The 21344-nt window shown below is 30.9% G+C and overlaps 1 protein-coding gene across 1 annotated transcript; it reads right to left on the bottom strand.

Annotated features, from left to right (window-relative positions):
• Positions 1 to 533: 533 nt before the first annotated feature.
• On the bottom strand, positions 534 to 4419 carry LOC142551325 (nuclear transcription factor Y subunit C-3-like). The gene is made up of 3 exons (XM_075660503.1): positions 4316 to 4419; positions 3849 to 3920; positions 534 to 2341 (listed from the first exon to the last, which is right to left on the bottom strand). Exons 2-3 carry the CDS (start codon positions 3857 to 3859, stop codon positions 1537 to 1539), a joined length of 816 nt encoding a protein of 271 aa, XP_075516618.1. The 5' UTR covers positions 3860 to 3920; positions 4316 to 4419; the 3' UTR covers positions 534 to 1536.
• Between the last annotated feature and the right edge of the window lie 16925 nt (positions 4420 to 21344).

The following is a 21344-nucleotide window of genomic DNA, read 5'->3' as shown; positions in this document are numbered from 1 at the left end:
CCTCCTAATAATATCCATAAATGACTTGTTTTTGGTAATAGATGAACATTACCATATGTAAATTCGGGTGCATGATACACATCGGTATAAAAATATACAACAAATTATATGGAGAGGTCAAGTTTTTTTATAATTACCTTCAACAAAAATTTTTCCCCTATTTAAAAGCATGACATATAGGAAAAGCAAAGGCAAAACAAAAGTTCAAAATTGATAAGATTAAGATTAAATTTCAATTTTATGGTGAAACTAAGCTCATTTTGTTAAATATTTCCTAATTGATTTTATTTACCCCAAATTTTCCTCATTATTTTCAAATTTCATATAGATATATAGATGGAGTAAAATTGAACTGAGGGTGATCAAAATTAATATGGCTCCCTCCATGACAGATAGTAAGGTAAATGTTGGAAGAAAGGTACTACCCTTCTATAAACATAAAAAAGCACGATACTCTTACTCGAGAATTTGTTATTAAAAAAACCACATTTTTTTTTTTGCTATTTCCTCATGATGTTAAATATGAGTCGATGTCTGTAGGATCCCTCCAGTTCGATAAATAAAAAGAAAAGAAAATTAAGCTCAAGACTCATTTATCCATAGAAGTTCAGAAATGAGAGTTATATATTATTATAATCTTAAAAGAGCCAAGACTAGTAAACGCAAGAATGGAGTTGAACCTTGGAGTGATCTAGACTCCATATGATTTTGTGAACTTTAAGTCTTTGCATCTGCCTCACAACAAACTTGGCTTACTCCTCTACAGTCTCTGCAATAACAACTGCAAATGGCAGTTCTTCCAAGAATCATAACATGTAAATCGTAAAATAATAAGCCTAAGGCACTTGGAGTTGCATCTTTCTGTCACGTCAACCAGATATTTAAGGTGTATCTCCTGATCCAGTTAATGTATTGAAGCATGTATAAGATCAATTATAGCAGAAAAGTTGGATGTCATGTGCCCACAAGGTTAGAATAATGAGAGAGGTTTATCCTGAGTGATTTGTCAGAATAGAAGAGAACTTGTACAATAAGCACGGTATAGGGTCTAAGGATATTAATCAGTAGTCACCAGTTGGTGTAACAAAATGGCCTGCAATCCAGACCAGTTAATATTGATAAACCCCGAGCTTGAGCAAACGAGACTTCATATAATAAGCGTATGCTAGCACCATTTCACATCCGTCCTCAATTACGCATGATACCAGAACAGTCATATTAGTGTTCTTATAACTTTATTAGCAGGTGTCCATCAATCCAACATAAAACGAGGTATTACAACTATTATTCAAAACAAGAAATGGATGGAACAAGTACTTTTACCCAATTTTTTTCTTACCTTTCCACTGGTTGGGGGTGTGGTTTAGACTACTAAGTGGAGGTTCGCAAAGGAGCCTGTTCCTCCATCTCAAATATAAATTGTTTCAAACTTTAACGTCTAAGTTTTTTCAGAAATACCAATTATAGAAATAACCATATCAACTCACAGAATTAAGTTACTAGCACTCGCATTAGTAAAACTTGGTAGTAAAACACTTAGGAGTCTGTAGGCGGCAGGGCTTGCTCCTGTGGCCACATATGCTGAGCCATATAAGGATGAGGATGTTGACCATAAAGGGATGGATCTACAGGCTGCCCCACTGTCATTCCCGTAGCACCAACTGGTGGGGACGGCGGCATATAATAGTAAGGAACCCCTTCAGCAGGAGCACCAACAGGAACAGGTCCTGCGGACATCGACGCAAGAACCTCATCTTTCGAGTCCTCCCTTGGTACAATATCAATCAGGAAATCAAAAATGTCAGTCCTCGTAATTGCTGCTGCAATGTCATTTCTCTGCAGTGTTCTCCTTTTGTTCTCTTCAGTGTGGTTCCAAGCACATAAAGTCAACTCTAGGATGAACAGCTCACAGGCACGAGCAAAAAGTACAGGTGCTTCAGCTGATATCATTCTAACATCTTCATCTGCTTTCATTATCTTCTTGATTCTGGCCAATGGTAGGCTGTGGTTTTTAAAATCGGTTATGTGATCAAGGTTTTCAATTTGGCTTGCCCAGAAACTTCGGAGTTGCTGTTGCAATTGCTGCTGCTGGTGCAGTTGCTGGTAAGCAAGGTGTTGTTGCGCCATCTGAGCCGGAGAGGGAGAAAGGCCGGCAGTTTGAGCAGACACAATTGAACCAGTCGGTACCTGGGAAGAGGTTATGGTCATTGCGTTTCTTTGATATAAGTTTGCACCGTATGCCATCTGAGCAGAGCTACCCACCAGGGGTAGCTCATTTCCTTGATGCTCCATTACAAGTGATATATGTTTTGGGTAAACTGTAGGCTTGTGATTCCCTGTGCTACAAACAGCACATCATAAAGACATTAATATAATAATTAGCTGATGGAATCATGAATTTAGATAATTTACAAACATACATACACACACACACATACATACATGTACACACACACACACGTACGTATATTATACATATTTTAAAAAATTCAAATTTGCATGCTCAACTATAAATTTAAGTGAATCAGAATACAGTTTCACGTGAGAGTTATTCTTTATTAAAGCTCATTTTCCTTTTGGAAAATTCACACATGTAAGTCTGAGCAATGACAACAAAAGGCATATTATTATATATGCAAACCTATATAAAATGTTGCTTTTCAAAACTAAAAACTCTACAACGCTGTTGTACTTTGTCAAATGCTCTAAATTTTGAAATAATTTACTCCCTTATATCCACAGAAAACAACGAAAAAGATGAAACAAAGATACCCCAATTTTAGAAATGCAATTTGAATCTTGAGCATGACAAACAAACTTTAAATACTTTGACAGGCTTTTTCTCTACGGAAAACTCATCGCAAATTTTCCGCAGGTATGGCAATAATCCTACTCCAATAATTTTAAATACTTTTGACAGGCTTTTTCTCTATGGAGAGTTGCAACATGTCAACAGCGTACTCTAATCGTGTCTACCACAAAACGATGATGTTTGATTAACTAGTTGATTCACACTCAATTGCTCGTTTGAAGCATGAAATGCCACCTAAACTTTTTCATCTACCTTATATATAAATTTGTTTCTCTACAGGTCATAGAATTAATATAAACATAATCACCACACATTTTGCCATTATGGTTTCTTCATCAACTAGATAAGTATGAACCAAAACAAAAGAAAAGAAGAAAATCTCTTTCCTACACAAGTACATAAAACTACATCAACCAGATAAACAAATTCCATAATCATAAGACGACAAAATTAAATAACAACTCCATCCAGATCGATAGAAAGTTTTACGCTTTGAAAAAGAAAATTACAAATTGTGAGTAGAAACACATGAGTCAATGACGCAGAATTTTTTACGATAGCCTAACCAATTAAAAATGGTAATAACTGAGTAAATGTAATATGGTATGATGAGATTAATGCATTGAAAATATTAGCTTTCTAAGTTGAACGTAAACAGCCATGAGGAAAAACAGGCCACCAAGCATTTCAACGGTATCATCGGTTTGTTGCGTCTAAATCAATTTCAATTCCATACTTCAGTTCCAATCACACATAATGCCGTTTTATGATGAGACACTTTAACTCGCAAATTTTGCTAATAACTACTTCAAATCAATTCGAACTAAAATATGTATGTGCATGTCTATGAGTACCAACTAAGATCAACCGATCAACCACGCCCTACTCTATGGACATCTGTTCATTTTAAATAAGCTCTCCACCTTTTGTGTTCCCTTCTCGTGTCAAACAACGAATTCATCATCATCATCATCATAGCACATTCTCGCTAGTTGTGAGATAGGCTACATGAATATTATTTTTTCAATCATTTTACCTGTATGTCATCTGTTAACCAAGATCTCAAATATTCCCACCAAACAATTCAGCGACTTCAACCCAGTTCAACCTATTTGATTTGCAAACGAATACAAATACAAATCTTAAATTCAATTACAAAAAAAAAAAAAAATTGCATCGCCCAGAAAGCAACAACTTCTTCCCGTACACCGTGGCACACGAAATGGAATAAAAGCAGACAAAAATCGATTATTTATTTTTTTTTCTTTAGACAAACACAAGTTGATTCGCAAAAAAACATACACACGCAAATTGAGTCATAAAACAATAAAACAGCCACGGAAACACGCAAAATTGGAATCAATGCCAACCAATGAATTTCAATCCCAAACCTTCCAGAGATACAAAAATCTTACAGAGAATCACAGGATTAATTCTAGCAAATAAGCTGAGCAAATAATAGTGAAAACAACGTTTAGAAAAATATAAAAACGGGGTTTCTACCAGAAATTGTAGCAGCACGAACCGCTGATTGAATTGAATTAGAATCCGATGCTGAAACTAGGGTTTGGGGAATCCAAAAGTAGGATTGTAGTGGTCACTTTATTCCAGAGCATTCAGTTTAAGAGTGGTTGTATTAATTTATTTCATACAGCTTTTACCGACAATTATATGTCGGCTAATTGGGAGAAAATACATCTGTTTATGATTTATTTAAGATTCAATACTCATAAGTTTTTTTTTTAGTATCTAACAAAAGATCAACTTAGTTTTTACTACATGTTTCACACATTTTTACCTTTTTACCCTTTTAATTAATAAAAAATTATATAAATATCTATTTTTGTTGGTCATCTTCTCTTTCCACTCATCATTCTCGATGCATTTGGATGACATGTAAATTGAATTTAAATATTTTTTATTTTAAAAAAAAACAAATTCTCAACTAATCGAAAATTTTGAAATACTTAGTTTTACTTGCGAAATACTTAATTTCAATTTTAAAATACTTGATTTAGTAAATGAAATAGTCAGAATGTGTATTAAAATACTGAATATTCGAATATGCAACACAAGTTCACCAAATGCTCGCATTTCTATCCAAGATTCATTTGGATGACATGTTCATTTCATTTAATTATTTTTTTTATTGTTAAAAAAAATTCGCAATTAAGTATTGAACTTTTTCAAGTACTTAGTTTTACTTGCAAAATACCTCATTTCAATTTTAAAATAATTGATTTGGTAAATGAGATACTCAGAATGAGTATTAAAATACTGGATATTCGAATATGTAACGTAAGTTCACCAAATGCTCGCATTCCATCCAAGATGCATTTGGATGACATGTTCATTTCATTTAATTATTTTTTTTACTTTTTTAAATAAAAATTCACAACTAAGCATCGAACATTTTGAAGTACTTATTTTTATTTGCGAAATACCTAATTTCAATTTTAAATACTTGATTTGGTAATTGAGATACTCATAAAAGTTAATAAAATACTGGATATTCTAGTAGGCAATGTAAGTTCACCAAGTGCTCGCATTTCTATCCAATATGCATTTAGATGACATGTACATTTCATTTAAATATTTTTTTAATTTTTAAAAGAAAAACAAATTCGCAACTAAGTATTGAACTTTTTAAAGTATTTAGTTTTACTTGTGAAATACCTAATTTCAATTTTAAAAGGCTTGATTTGGTAAATGAAATACTCAGAATGAGTATTAAAATACTGGATATTAGAATATGTAATGTAAGTTCACCAAATGCTCACATTTCCATCCAAGATGCATTTGGATGATATGTTCATTTTATTTATTATTTTTTAATTGTTAAAAAAAACAAATTCGTAACTAATCATTGAACTTTTTCAAGTACTTAGTTTTACTTGCGAAGAACCTAATTTCAATTTTAAAATACTTGATTTAGTAAATGAGATACTCAGAATGAGTATTAAAATACTGGATATTCGAATATGCAACGTAAGTTCACCAAGTGCTCGCATTTTCATCCAGAATGCATTTGGATGGCATGTTCATTTCATTTAATTATTTTTTTATTGTTAAAAAACAAATTAGTAACTGAGCATTGAACTTTTTTAAATACTTAGTTTTACTTGCGAAATACCTAATTTCAATTTTAAAATACTTGATTTGGTAAATGAGGGTATTAAAATACTGGATATTCGAATATGCAACGCAAGTTCACCAAGTGCTCGCATTTCCATCAAAGATACATTTGGATGACATGTTATTATTTAAATTATTCTTTTATTGTTAAAAAAACAAATTCGCAAATAATCATTAAACTTTTTCAAGTACTTAGTTTTACTTGCGAAATACCTAATTTCAATTTTAAAATAGTTGATTTGGTAAATGAGATACTTAGAATGAGTATTAAAATACTGGATATTCGAATATTCAATGTAAGTTCATCAAGTGCTCGCATTTCCATCCAAGATACATTTGGATGACATGTTAATTTAATTTAATAGTTTTTTTAATTGTTAAAAAAAACAAATTCGCAACTAAGTATTGAACTTTTTCAAGTACTTAGTTTTACTTGAAAAATACCTAATTTCAGTTTTAAAATACTTGATTTGGTAAATGAGATACTCATAATGAGTATTAAAATACTGGATATTCGAATATGTAACATAAGTTCACAAAGTGCTCGCGTTTCCATTCAAGATGCAATTGGATGACATGTTCAAGGACTTTTCAGCAGCCACAAAGCTTTGAAAGAGAAAAAAGGCTTAGAGTGAAGATTTGAAGATTTCCGGACAATGTTCTTCGAGAGAATAGCTCGTGATAGGAACGAGTATCATAATCCGTGGATTTCCAATTTACAGATAAATATGAAGTCGGATACACGTCGATAGTCATAGTCCAGTAGGTCGAAAGCTATGAGATTTAATAAAACGACATTCAATTCACCATTGATAAATAATTAAAGAGATTTAATTACTTCACTGAGTTGAATTAGTTTGGCATAGCTTGAGAGCACGTGTTCAATTGGATATGAAATCTCGTCGAAAGCATAGATAATTGTCGAACGAATTAAGTAGATTAGCTAGGGGTAGGTGAACCGATATTCCCAACAAATTCATTTCTCATTGAATTTTAATAAATCATTCTAACTTATTTATTTCATCATTTAATCCTTGAACCATTTCATTGAGTTTTTATTTAATAATCGTAGTAGTAAACAATCATCTGAAGTATCGCTGCTAAAAATTGAATAATTGAGAATAATAATTGAGAAATACAGTCCTCAGACAATGAAAGTTTTGCTCAATCACCAAGCATGGAACATTTTGACATCGTGCACTTGCGATTATTGAAAGTCCATAACTATATTATTATTTGACATCGTGCACTTGCGATTATTTCGAGCTTGAATATTATTAATTTTTACTAAGAATTTTACAATAAAAGTTTTGCTCGATCACTAAGCATGGATTACATATTCATCTTATTTAATATTTTTTTGGTAAAAAAATTCTCAAATAAGCATGAAAATTTTAAAGTACTTAGTTTTACTTGAGAAGTACCTAATTTGAGTTTGCAAATACTTGATTTCGTAAATGAGATACTCACAATATGCATTAAAATACTGGATATTCGAATATATAATATTTCCATGGAAAATTCATTAAGATACTTATTCATATCATTTAAATAAATAAACATAGTTTATTATTCATCATGGACTAATTGAGAGATGCATTATGAACATAGTTCGTAAATGAGCTTGAAGTTTGCACTTTAAGCATATCTATCGATTTTTGGATCAATGATTTATAAAATACTCATAAATATTAATTGACAATACTTTTTGATATTCATTGAATGACTTATTTGACAATTATACTTATTTGACATAATACTTATTGGTAATTATTCATTATACTTATTAGTATTTTTTCTGTATACTTATAAGTATTAATTTATAATATTATTAATATTCATTCACAATACTTGTTGGTATTCATTAAATGACAATGCAATACTTCATTTGATATTATCCTCATTAGTATTCTTTCATAATATTTATTGGTAATCATTCATTATATGCATCAATATTCTTTCATTATACTTATTATCAAATTTGAGTTTTTAAAGGGTAAAATCAATTATCAGTAGAATCTAATTATATAGTACTTGTAACAATTTAGGTATCACATTTTTATTTCACGGATCTCATCATCAAAGGCAACTCAATATTGACTTCAAATTATATATTTTGACATCATCAAATAATCGAATTTGAGTATTTAAATGGTAAAATCAAGTATTTGTGGACTCGTATTAGGCATTATTTGTATTAATTTAGGTATCACATTAGATACTTCTCAAGTAAAAATAAGAATTTTAAAATTTCAATACTTATTTGAGAATTTGTTTTTTTTTTTACAAAAAAAAAAATATTAAATGAGATGAATATGTCATCCAAATGCATCTTCCAAGGAAAGATAAACACTTGGTGAGCTTACATTACATATTCGAATATCCAGTATTCTATTACATATTATGAGTATCTCATGTACCAAATTAAATATTTACAATCTCAAATTAGGTACTTCTCAAATAAAAACAAATACTTTAAAATTTTTATGCTTAGTTGGGAATCTGTTTTTTCTTTTACAAAAAAAATATTAAATGATATGAATATATCATCCAAATGCTTATTCCATGGAAATATCAATACATGGTGAACTTACGTTGCCTATTCGAATACCTAGTATTTTAATACATATTGTGAGCATCTCATTTACGAAATCAAGTATTTGCAAACTCAAATTAGGTACTTCTCAAGTAAAACTAAGTACTTTAAAATTTTCATGTTTAGTTGAGAATTTGTTTTTTTTTTTAATTATTAAATGAGATGAATATGTCATTCAAATGTATCTTCCATAAAAATATCAACATTTGGTGAACTTACGTTGCTTATTCGAATATCCAGTATTTTAATACATATTGTGAATATCTCATTTACGAAATCAAGTATTTGCAAACTCAAATTAAAATACTTCTCATTTAGGGAGTAAAATAAAGTATTGGTAGATTCGAATTAGATATTTTTTGCACTAATTTAGGTATCACATTTTAACTTCACAAATGACACATCAAAAGTCACTCAATATTACTTGAAACTATATTTTTTATATCCCAAAATAATCAAAATTGAGTTTTAAAAGGGTAAATCAAATATATGTTAAATCAAATTAGGTACTATTTGTACCAGGTATCACGTTTTTTATTCACAAATCTCATCATAAAAAAATATTCAATATTATCTTCAAATTATATATTTTGACATACTCAATCGAATTTGAGTATTTAAAAGGTAAAATCAAGTGTTTGTGAACTCGAATTATGTATTATTTGTATTAATTTAGGTATCACATTTTTGCTTCACGAATATCATCATTGGTGTCACTTAATATTAACTTCAAATTATATTTTGGCATCATCAAATAATTGGATATGAGTATTTACGGGGTAAAATCATGTATTTATATACTCTAATTAGATACTCTGTGTACCAATTTAAGTATCACACTTTAACTTCACAAATGATACAATCAAAAGTCACTTAATATTAATTGAAACTTAAAGTATTTTCTTACACATTTGGAGTATTCAAATAGCCAAATCAAATATTTGGAACCCGAAAATAGGTATTTTATCGATCAAAATAAGTAATTTTTCTAATTCAACAATGAGTTAGAAACGGTGTTTTTTCAAAAATTAGATGACATGAATAAGTCATCTTAATGCATTTTCAATGAAAATACCAACAATTATTGAATTTATTGTGATAGCTTGAAGATCCAGTATTTTTTCTTACACATTTGGAGTATTCAAAGAGTAAAATCAAGCATTTGGAACTCCAAAATAGGTATTTTGTTGGTCAAAATAAATACTTAATCTTATTTCATGATGAATGATGACCTATGTTTTAAAAAAAAATGACATGAATAAGTAATCCTAATGCATTTTTCATGAAAAGACCAACAATGACCGAATTTATAGTGAATGCTCGAAAATATAGTATTTTCTTATATTTGGAGTATTCAAAGAGCGAAATCAAGTATCTGAAACTCCATAATAGATACTTTATATGTCAAAATAAGTATTTACTTTTATTCCATGATAATTGAGAAACAATATTTTGTTAAAATTATATTTTAAATGGAGAAAAATGATATAATTTTTGTGGATAAAATAATATATTTATTTAAATAATAAAGGGTAAAAATGTAAATTTTGTTTTATGAGTAGTTAAAACTAAATGTATAGATTTGTCAGGTACTGATTTCTAAACAATTATGGCTAGGTACTGAATTTTAATTGAAACATTGACTGAGGTATTTTTTTGAAATTTACCATTATATGTTTACTTAATTAATTAATATTACAAAGTCGTTTTATTACTTATAATTATAAATTTAAAAAATATAAATAATTATATATATATATATATATATATATATATATATATATATATATATATATATATTGCATATCCATCATGCACACATATATGGATATCTACGATGTAACACTCCCCTACTAAATGTATAATTTTTCTATTTTCATCCTATCAAATATCAAATTAATATTTTCATTATCTGATTAATCAAAGTAAAGTTGGGTATAAATCATGCAACTTCTTTTATTGTTGGTTTATGCTCATATTTTGTTAGAACACTTGTGTTATTTGAAACATGAAGCTGAAAAATATTATTGTGACACAGGAAAATTGTGCACCCCATAGGGCAGAACTAAAAAACCAACAAAAAAAGTGGTGTTCAATTCCTCCGTGCATTTTCTTCCAAGTTCGAGCATGTCACACAGAGCTTGTTCGTTGTAATTTATCTGGTCAGCGTGATTTGCAAGTTATTGAATTGATCTTTTGAGTTTATCCAAAACACATCAAAAGATAGCAGTAGCGATAGCGGTAGCAGTTGCGGGCTTAAAGATTAAAAATAACCAACATAAAGCAAAGTGACAAAACTAAATCAAACTTTTGACAAATTAGATAACGAAAACAATAAAAATGACAATTAGATGACTAATTTTCTTAATTTTTATAAAAATAAAGTCCTATTGATGTTTTAATTCACAATTAGCTCCAAATATGTATGTTAATATTTTTAATTGATATATTATTTGGTATCTTCAAGGTTATCTTCTTTTATTCTTCAGCATATTAAAATATAAAATAATATATTTCTTATTTGCCCAGCGAAAAAGTTATATTCCTTTTATGCAAGAATACTTATTATCTAGTGCTAGAAGTTTCGCCATGGAAGCCTTTAAAGAAAGCCTCTTCCGAAGGTGTTCGACCTTTTTTCTACCACCGTTCTCCTTACTTGTGTTTAAGCGCGCTTAATTAAAGTCTTAATTACGTTTAATTCGATCAAACTGTAGTTTGACGGTCAGTTTGACCCCTTTTTTCCGCTTTTCTCCGAAGCGGGGCGTTTTTGTCGAGCTCCAAGCTTAAGCGGAGTTTAAGCGGGCTTTTTAGAACACTGCCTTGAGCAACTTTTTGCAACACTTGTTTCAAATTTATTTTGAAAAGATTAATAATTTAAAGATATTTTTCTTGTTGTTATCTCACACAGTTCGATTACTTTCCCAACATAGATAACTATTATACCCAACAATATTAGAGCAATTTTGTCCAATAGAATTTATCATCTTGTTAAATACTAAGGAATAAGTTGGAATAGCCCGCGGAGCTGTATTTTTAATCATCGAATTATTTTGTGTATGTGAAACTTTTACTAATAATTTGTTCGACAACAAAGTTAATTAGTAGTAGTAATAATAATAATAATAATAATAACAACATACTAACAAATCACTTTCCCTCGTTTCTCAAGTAGTTAAAAATAAAAACTGAATTATTATTAGATAATGTTTCACTATAAATTTCAACTCAACTCAACAAATAAGATCTTAGGTATTTGTAGCTCTCAGCAAGTTTTAGCAGCACTTTTTTCTAATCAATTTGTTTTTGAAAAGATAGTAAACTTTATTGGTGCTGTCGTATTTATATATTAAAGCAAACAATAAATTGCAAGTTACGTGTGTCTTTTAGTAATTTTGATAATTTATTTTATCATATTTCAGGTTTTTGTCATCTAATTTCATTATTTCGTAATTTTGGTACCTTTTTTTACGTGTACTTATAGGGATCCGATATGATGTCTGGCTGATTCTGACGTGACATTCATGAATTTTCAAAAAATGAAAGATACTATGACTGAAACTTAATTTTGAAAATAAAAATAATCAAAATTATAAAAAAACAAACATATATATTTAAAACGACGGGTAAGACTTATTTGAAGTTTTTTCTTCATGTTATTTATTATTATTCTTGTTGAGGTAGTTTGAGAGGTGACTGTAATGTCCCGAAAATCGGAAAGTTCACGTGTACCACATGCATGCAAATTATAAATTTCTTTGGTATTTTATTAAATTCTTTTAAAGCATAAAATGCATGTTTATTTTATTAATTTGTGTTTAATTATTTTTATGCATTTTATGCATATTTATTTAATGGTAAGATTTAATTCATGAAATTTTAAAGGTTCATGCATTAAAGATTTTTAAGTTTCATTTCGCGCTACAACGAGGATCAGAGACCGGGAAATTTTCAGGAAAAATTATTTTATTACACGATTAATTTTTATTAATTAATATAAGATGTTTTAAAGGTATTTTTCAAGAATTGAGATTTATTGGGTATTTTTACCCGCAAGATTTTAATTTTTAACGGTACGTAGAATCGGGAGACTTTTTGAAGGTTCGGCTAATGTTTTCAAAAACTTTCCAACATGAAATATTTTTCGAGAGTATGTTTGGATTTAATGGACCTATTTTTAAGCTTATTGTGCTTAAAACCCTTTTTATTTTAATTGAGGCCCTATTAGTGCACATTTTAATTAACATAAACTACACTTGAAACTAAACCTAAACCTAATTAATGCTAAGTGGCCACCCATCCATTTACTTCAGCAACCCCTCCACGTGAATACATCATTATCACTTTCCCCAACAGCCGACATCCCTATTAAAAAACTTCCTTATCCCTCGGTTTCAGAATTTAAAACAAGCTGGTGGCCTTGGTTTTCAATCATTCTTGCAAAGAAAATCCTTCGGGCGTTGCATTGTTGCTCCATCCTTCGACCGCCTCGCGTTTTACTCTTCAAGGCACGCATTGTATCATTATTTCTGCATCATTCACATCATATATGTGCTGTCATGTGTGTTATGTTTATGCATTTTTCGGTATTGACATGGCAAAGCTTTTATGCTCTTGGTTTGACACGAAAACCGTATGTTGTTGCATACACCTCACGTTCTGTTTTCTGTGGTGCAAGGCGCTGCTGTTTTTAGTGTTTAAGGGTCCTAGGATGAGTCTCTTTATGGTGGTTCATGGCCTGGAGCGGCAGCTAAGAGACTGAACTAAGAAAGCTGCGGCTGTGCACTTTGGGTTCGTGTAGAGCAAGTCACGGCTGTGGGTTTTAAGGCGGTTGCTGGACGGGGCCAGGGCGTGGGGCAGTGTCTTGGGTCGTTCCTTAGGGTCCTAGGGAGGGCCTGGTGGTGTTGGTTCAGGGCTGGGTTGGCTAGGGAAGGTGGCTAGACCAGGAATCAACCAGCTGCACCAATGGGAGACGGGTTAGGCTAGTCACGGCTCTTGCTTGCTTTGGGGCTCAGGCATTAGTTCTGAGTTTGAAAGGGGTGTATCATGGTCTTAAGTTATGCCTAAGGGTTGGGTCTAGGGCCTGGTTCGGGTCTGGTTCGAGTCGGTTTAAGCATGAGAGTCGAATTAAGGAAAGATGGTGACTAAGGCTTTCGGGTTAGCACATGCTGGAAATTCCAGCAGCTTGCTGGCCTATTATTCGAGTGTCTTAAGGTCTGGTTTTGAGGTTTTTAGGACCTTTTAGATGTTTGTAAGATATAACAAAAAGTTCGGAAAAATTCGGTTAAGTTTCGAGTCGATTCGGGTTAAAACCGGGACACCGGTCCAAGTTTTAAAACAATTTAGTTAAGTTATGAAATGAGCTCGAGTTTACGTCTAGTAATGATTATAAATAAGTTTTGGAATATTTTAAGGAGTTTGTTAAGTTTCGGATCAAAATAAAGAGTTTGGATTTATCCGCGATTTAGTCGCCGCACGTAACGTAAATTAAAGAATTAATTGAAACGCCTAGATTTAAGCTTAATAAAATTATAAAAAATTATATTTAAGCTCAAATAATTATTAGAAGTCTAAGTTTTTAAATTGGAAATTTTATGCTAAGGTTTGGTTTAATTCGGGATTAAAACGCATTAATAGGTTATATTTATAGATTAATTTAAAAGTCCTAGATTTAAGCCAAATAAAAATATGGGAAAATTCTTGTAGGCTTAAATAATTATTTGGGACGTGTTAGAGTCAATGGAATTAAGAAAATGTCAAAGAAGTGAAATTTTACGTCTAGGGAAAAAACGATAATTTTGGGTTTCTAGGGGCAAAATGGTCATTTTGCACCCGGGGGAGATTTTGGTCCTGGCAGCGCCTTGAGCATATTTTATCATGTTTTAAATGTTTATGCATCAAGTTTACGATTTTTACGCAATTATGATAAATACGGTGCATGCTTGGTTTAAAGGGAAAAAAATTATGTATATGCATGATTTTATCACGTGATGAATATGATGACACGTTTTGAAGGAAGTGATTTAGTTGTGACTAACACGATGACACGATGACATGATGATATGATTGGAGATATCGTGAGGGAAAAGGCCCCAGAGGGAGCCCGTTTACGGGAGAAGGTCCCAGAGGGAGCCCGATGATCGTATTTCCATTGACATGATATGATGATATGATAGGCCAATGCCCAGTTGACGGGTGAGAGTGTCGCTGGTGTCCCCGCCGCCCAGTACTGTGGTTACACATAGATGGATCCATCGACTGACATGATGATACGAAAGTCACAGTCAATGAACTGAATTCAATTAAAAAGAAAATGTATACGTATATGATGAAATGAGATGACATGCTTTAATACGATATGATTTTACACGACACGTTTACGTATATGATAACATGATATGACATGTTTTGACACGTATATGATGATATGAGATGGCATGATTTGACACGACATGATTCTATACTACATGTTTATGTTCATGTTTTAAAGTTCATGAAATGTATGTTGGCATTATGATTTTACACGACACGTTTACGTATATGATGACATGACATGCTTTAATACGATATGATTTTACACAACACGTTTACGTTATGCTTTTAAGTTCATGAAAGATATGTTGAGTATGATATTTTTCACTGCTGTGTGCTATGTATATGTACTTGTTTTTCCTGGTACAGGCGTGTTGAGTCTTTAGACTCACTAGGCGTGTGTGATGCAGGTGAGCTAAATGGTGAGGAGACTGGAGGTGCCGAACTCTGAGTAGGCAGAATTGGTGGGGTGACACAACTCGAGGACCACATGTTTCCGCATTACGATTTATGAGATTGAGAGGAGATAAATATTTTCGTATGTTGATGAATTTAAGATTTTTACTCGTTTATATTTACGTATGATTTTGGATGAGTTTGGTTAATTTAAACTGCACTATTTTTACGGTAAGATAATTACAATTATTTTAAATGTTATTTGGAAAATGTGAGCTTTTATTTTAAAAAAAATTGTCCACTAAAATTTTAAAAATGAGTGAGACGTTACAGTGACACTGATGATAGCCCATGTGAATAAACTTAAAAGTCATTAGTATCAAAATTAAGTAATCAAAGAGTGATAACTCTTCTCAAACAAAAATAAAATAAATTCAATTATATTATCATAAAAGAATTCATCTTTCTAGCTTAGCAATCCACTCATCGAACTCCATTAATATAGTGTGCAATTTGTCATTTTCTTATGAACTAGAAATTGGTCCAAACACTGGAATAAATAAGTATATAAGATAAAAATATAAGATAAAACTCTTTTCCCTATATTCGACTGAAATATGTAATCCACGTCAAATATCATTTAAACTAACTTAAATTTTTTACTTTTCAATAATTTAGATGATCAATATTGTTCATATCTAGAAGAAAAATGCTTTAAATTTATTCTTGATCTAGATTAGACAAGATGAGATTGAGTATGAAGTGAAAACTCATGGATTTAATGGATCGATGCCAATGAATATTTTTAGAGTCCAAAAGAAGTCAAAAATGGTATATGTCCCCATTGGAATGGAATTTATGTCAAATAGGAAAGCTATCGCTTTTTAGACCAAAGTCAGCCAAAACACCATGGCAAGCAAACACTAAGCCTGTACGAAGATTAAGACACATTTATTCTTGTTATATCTAATGTTTCCTATAAAAAATGAGAATGAAGTAGTTTTATGTTATTTTTTTTTTAATTGAAATGAAATGATAGGAGTAAAAATAAAATGTAATAAATATAGTTAGATGATTATAAGATGTTTTGAAAATTATATAATCACCACCAAAAGTTTAATAAGTAGTATTGATTCTTATTCACAATCTATTTGTATAACACGTGAAAGGTAAATTTCTACATATTTATTTTCTCAACAAGTATAAATATGTTAGAAAAATATTAAAAATAATAATTAATTAAACAATATATAAAGAGGAAGAAAAAATTGTATTATGTTATGTATAAACATATTTATTTAAATATGCATATAGTATATTTGTTATATAATAAAATTTGTATGGATATTTTGGTCTATTAATATAAGATCTAATTTAAAAATAAGTTAAGGTGGGCCAAATTGTTTTTTAAAAGCTGTCAGCTTTTATTTTTAATCTTATAAATTCTTTTAAAAAAAATTTTGTGCATGTTATAAATCATTATTGAAAATATAGCCGAAGAAAGAGAATTCAAAAGAGTTAACTTTCAGATGTTAATTTCTTTGAACTCGATCATCCGGAAATTTACAATATACAAGTATTTATAAATAATATCTTGTCATATTTATTTTGATCATAAATTTCTCCGATAAGATCGACTGAGGATATCGTTGAGCTACAATAGCTCCGTTCTTGAAATATTGAACATCGGTAAACTAAATCGAGTTTGGTTTTCAAATCAAGCGGAAAACACTCAAAATAATCATTTATAAAAATCGATTAAATATTTTGGTTGAAGCATTTTATCAAACACTTTGTATGCAATATTTTGATATTTGAAGAACAAATAAAATGCTTCAAAATGCATCATAAAACAATAACAATAATTAAATGCAACAAAAAAAAATAGACACGAATTTTTTTAATGAATGTTGAGATTAACAACTTTTATGTCACATCTTCTTCCACCTAAGAAGGATCCACTAAAAGATTTTGATTTATACAACTTCTTTTACAAACTCATTTCAATTTGGGACTTATCTATTGTCTAATTGAAACTCCTAGCACATTCGATTGTCAGTCGCAACCTCATAATCCACATAATATTTAACGTATTTTATGTCGAGAGTACAAACACAATCTTTAATGTCTTTGTGAAAAATCAGTACTACTCAACTAAACTTTGAAGCTCAACTCTCATGTATACGTAGTGAATGATTGTGTGTTAAGATTTTACAGCACATGTATATATCAAATGTATAATCACACTTGGACTTCCTCTCATTCTAGCTAATATTTTCATGTAGTTGCTCGTACTTTGAATCCTCTTCTAAAACTTTTATTTAATCTTTAATATGTTGTCTATATAGCCTCCAATAGTGATATATACATTAGACACAAGAATACCACCGTTTGGAAAGTTTGTGTACAGATTATGACAATGCAACGGTCAAATACGCTTTTCTGGCTATTTTATGAAACTGAGCTATTATCGGATCAAGCAGATCAAATGTGCTGATCCGATCAAAATGTGCTAATCTGATGGTCTGATCTGGTCTGTTATGAGCTTGAGCTGTTGGCTTGATCTGACCTGATCCAAGTGAGTTGTTGCCAAGCTAGTACAAGTTGACTGCTGGCTTTGCTTTGTTATAGCTCTTGATCGTCGATTTTTGGACAAAGTGATGAACATTACATTTTCCTTATCTTTCCATAGAATTAAGAATCACTTCTTTCCAAGTTTGTAGGAGAAAAATATGCTTCACAGATCAGGTTGTTACTAATCTGGAACTTGTTCTTTATTATGTGCAGAATCAACAATTTCATCATAGTTTATCAGCTTCTTTCGTTCTGATTCAGACTTTGATTAATGAAGATGATTTGTAGATCGTTCTCTTAGCTTTGTAATGCATATTAAATCATTTCATTTGAATAACTGAGTTGAGAGATATGAGCAAAATAATATAACTGCTTCATTCAAGCTGATTGTCATTTCTGTTTAGATCAGCTCAATATTGCGACAAATATTTTTCCTAGATAACATTCAGAACGATTGATCTGTTATGAAATATGATTTATATAAAATTGAGTTTTCTACTCATTTGTTCTGTGAGATATAATCAAAACACTGCAACTCGTCAGATTTTCAACTTGGTTGATTTCGAGTTTCAGCTTCCAACTTAAGCTAACAACTTCACACTAAGTAAATATACTAGAAATACAATAACAAGTTTTATTATAATCAAAATCAAGATTGTTTGTGTTTCTCAACTCAACATTTTTAAATATTAGCAAATACGAATAATCATTTTCTACAAAAAAAAAATATGCATAACACTCTTTCTTAGATGATTATTTGCACAATAATTGATTTGCTAGAACGCTAAAATCTTAATTTGGAAAGATGGATGCTTGGGAAATTCATCGGGACTCAAGTATTATCTCGTAAAACTCCGTGAAAAAAATGTGAGCGAAAGAAAAAAATATAACAACAAATGCGATATTAAATTAAAATGGCAAAAAATTCCATATATATATGACAAATAATTCCACACACCACAACTTCGAGTATTTTAATAGAGAACAAGACCCACCTTGTTTATTGAAATCATACTTTGAGGTACGAGCTAGTATTTGTTAGTTTTGATCTAATAATTGTCGACTTTATATTATTAAGACAGTATTGGATAGCTTTTATTTATTTTAAAGTGAATTTTTTAGATATTATTTTGAAATATATGAGAAGTAAAAATAGGAATGTTGTAAATAAAGGCCTAAAGTTAATATAAGTTAAAATTTGAGTATTTATTAAAATTTGCTTCCAAACTTAATTTTTAATAAAACGACAAATATCTTTAATTAATACGTCATCTATCTTTTAAATTATCTAAATTTTGATACTCACACCATTGAAAATGTATTTATACAATTATTATTATATTTTGAAAATTTTATATTAAAATTAATTTTTATTTTTTTAACATAAATGCTTGAAAATGTATATAAGATGAATAAAAAAACACATGAATTTTTTTTTATAAATACGAAAAAAATATAAAAAATTATGAAAATGAAAAAGAAAAAGAAAAATATATTTAAAAAATAAGAGCTTGTAATAAAATATGATTGTAATTTTATGAGTACCCTTCGAAACTCTTAAAAATTGATATATCAAAAAATTTTATCATTTTACAATTATAAAAATTAAGAACAATTATGGAATATGATAAATATTTTAGAGATACAAATATTAAATTATAACTGTTGGATACAATAATTGCCCCTGCTTGGTAGAGTGATCGAACCGTAGTGTTAGAGCTGCTGTGCGGTTTATACAAAGATTTGAGTTGCACCATTACCACTAGCTATAGCTTTTGGTAATGCGGTAAGCACTCGGTCCTACAATTGGTATCAGAGCCAAGGTCACGGGTTCGATTCCCATTGATTGCAAGGAGTGCAATTATTAGGAGGGAAGTTGTTGGGTGCAATAATTGTCCAGGTTTGGTAGAGTGATCGAACCGTGGTGCTTAAGCTGCTGTGCGGTTTAAAAAGATTTGAGTTGCACCATTACCACTAGCTATAGCTTTTGGTAAAGCGGTAAGCACTCGATCCGACAGTAACTTTAAACTATTAACAAAAAAAAAAAAAAACAGAAGCAGAAAAAAAGTCAATCTTGCTTCTAACTTTTGGTTTAAAATTACATAAGTTGAAGTAGAAGCAGAAGCTGACATTCACAAACAACTCAAAGAACTTCCACCCAACTAAAATATATGAAGTGCTTCCTAAAAGCTCGTCCAAACACTCCTTTAGTCTTTGTTGAGTGATTTTCCACGAGTTAGCGATTAGATTAATTATTTTATCGATTGATCTCCTAACCAAGTAATATACACGAGATAAAACTCCGTGTGATGAATACTTGAAATCGATTGATTACGTAAGATAATGGATTTTGTTTATTTTTTTTTTTGATCAAAGGGGAGGGGGACACCCAAAAGAAAGTGCCTAACTAATTGGCACTCTCCTACCGACACTCACACCGAGCTTATCTTCTTATATTATCTCTTTCAATCTTGCCGAAGGGACTTCAATTTCTTTCCAATCTCTGTCATAATTGAGTGATGTCGAAGCCAAGAAATCTGATGCTCTGTTTTGTTCTCTGTAGATATGCAATGCTTTGACTTCCCACTCCCTATCTAGTAGATTTTTACATTTGAAGATCAAATTATACAGTGAAGAGCATGGCATCCCTTCTCCATGTAGCCACTTTACAGCAACCTCTGAGTCTATTCCAAGCTCTACCTTTTTATATCCCAGCTTCCAAGTTAGTTCCAATCCTTTATATATTGCCCATAATTCTGCTTCCTCAATGGTACAGATGCATATATTGTAAATGAATCCCGTAATCCATTCCCCGTTTGAGTTCCTTAAGATACCACCTCCACCTGCTTGTTTACCCTGAAATTTGACACTTCCATCAACATTTAAAGCACACCAATCATTTGGTGGAGTTATCCACCTGATTCTTCGATATTCATATGTAATTCTGTCATGAGGTATAACTCTTTTTGTTAAAAAAGCTGCTTGAACTTCCAGATACTGGTCCTTTATCCACTTTGCCTTCCTCTTGACATCCATCTTCTTATTCTTAAACACATATTCATTCCTCCATTTCCAAATCCACCAAATTGCAATTGCGAACATACTGTTCCAGTTGAAATCAGTATCTTTCTGTGTGGCTTTATCTAGGTTCGACCACATCCAATCATTAAAAGGGAGTCTTAAATTATCTTTATTCTTGCTTTCGGCAAGTAGCTCTCTCCAAATCCCTTTTGCCTCTTTGCATTTTCTGAAAATGTGGTCTACATCTTCAATTTCCTCTGTACATAAAGGGCAGTGACCCTCTGTAGTAAATCCTCGTTTGACTCGTTCTTCATTGCTCATGATCTTTCTGAGAACAACTAGCCATACAAAAGCTCGAACTCGGTTTGGGACCTGAAGGTTCCATAAGGTTTTCCACTTGTTTTCTTGTCTGTTGTCAACGGAATCATTAACCATCTCATAAGCTGACTTTACTGTGAATAAGCCATTACTAGTTCTTCCCCAGCAGCTAATGTCCTCAGC

Source organism: Primulina tabacum, chromosome 7, assembly GCF_025594145.1.
Source record: "Primulina tabacum isolate GXHZ01 chromosome 7, ASM2559414v2, whole genome shotgun sequence".
Taxonomy (NCBI): domain Eukaryota; kingdom Viridiplantae; phylum Streptophyta; class Magnoliopsida; order Lamiales; family Gesneriaceae; genus Primulina; species Primulina tabacum.
Note: the sequence above shows the minus strand (reverse complement) of the source record. Positions and strands in the feature narration are given on the sequence as shown.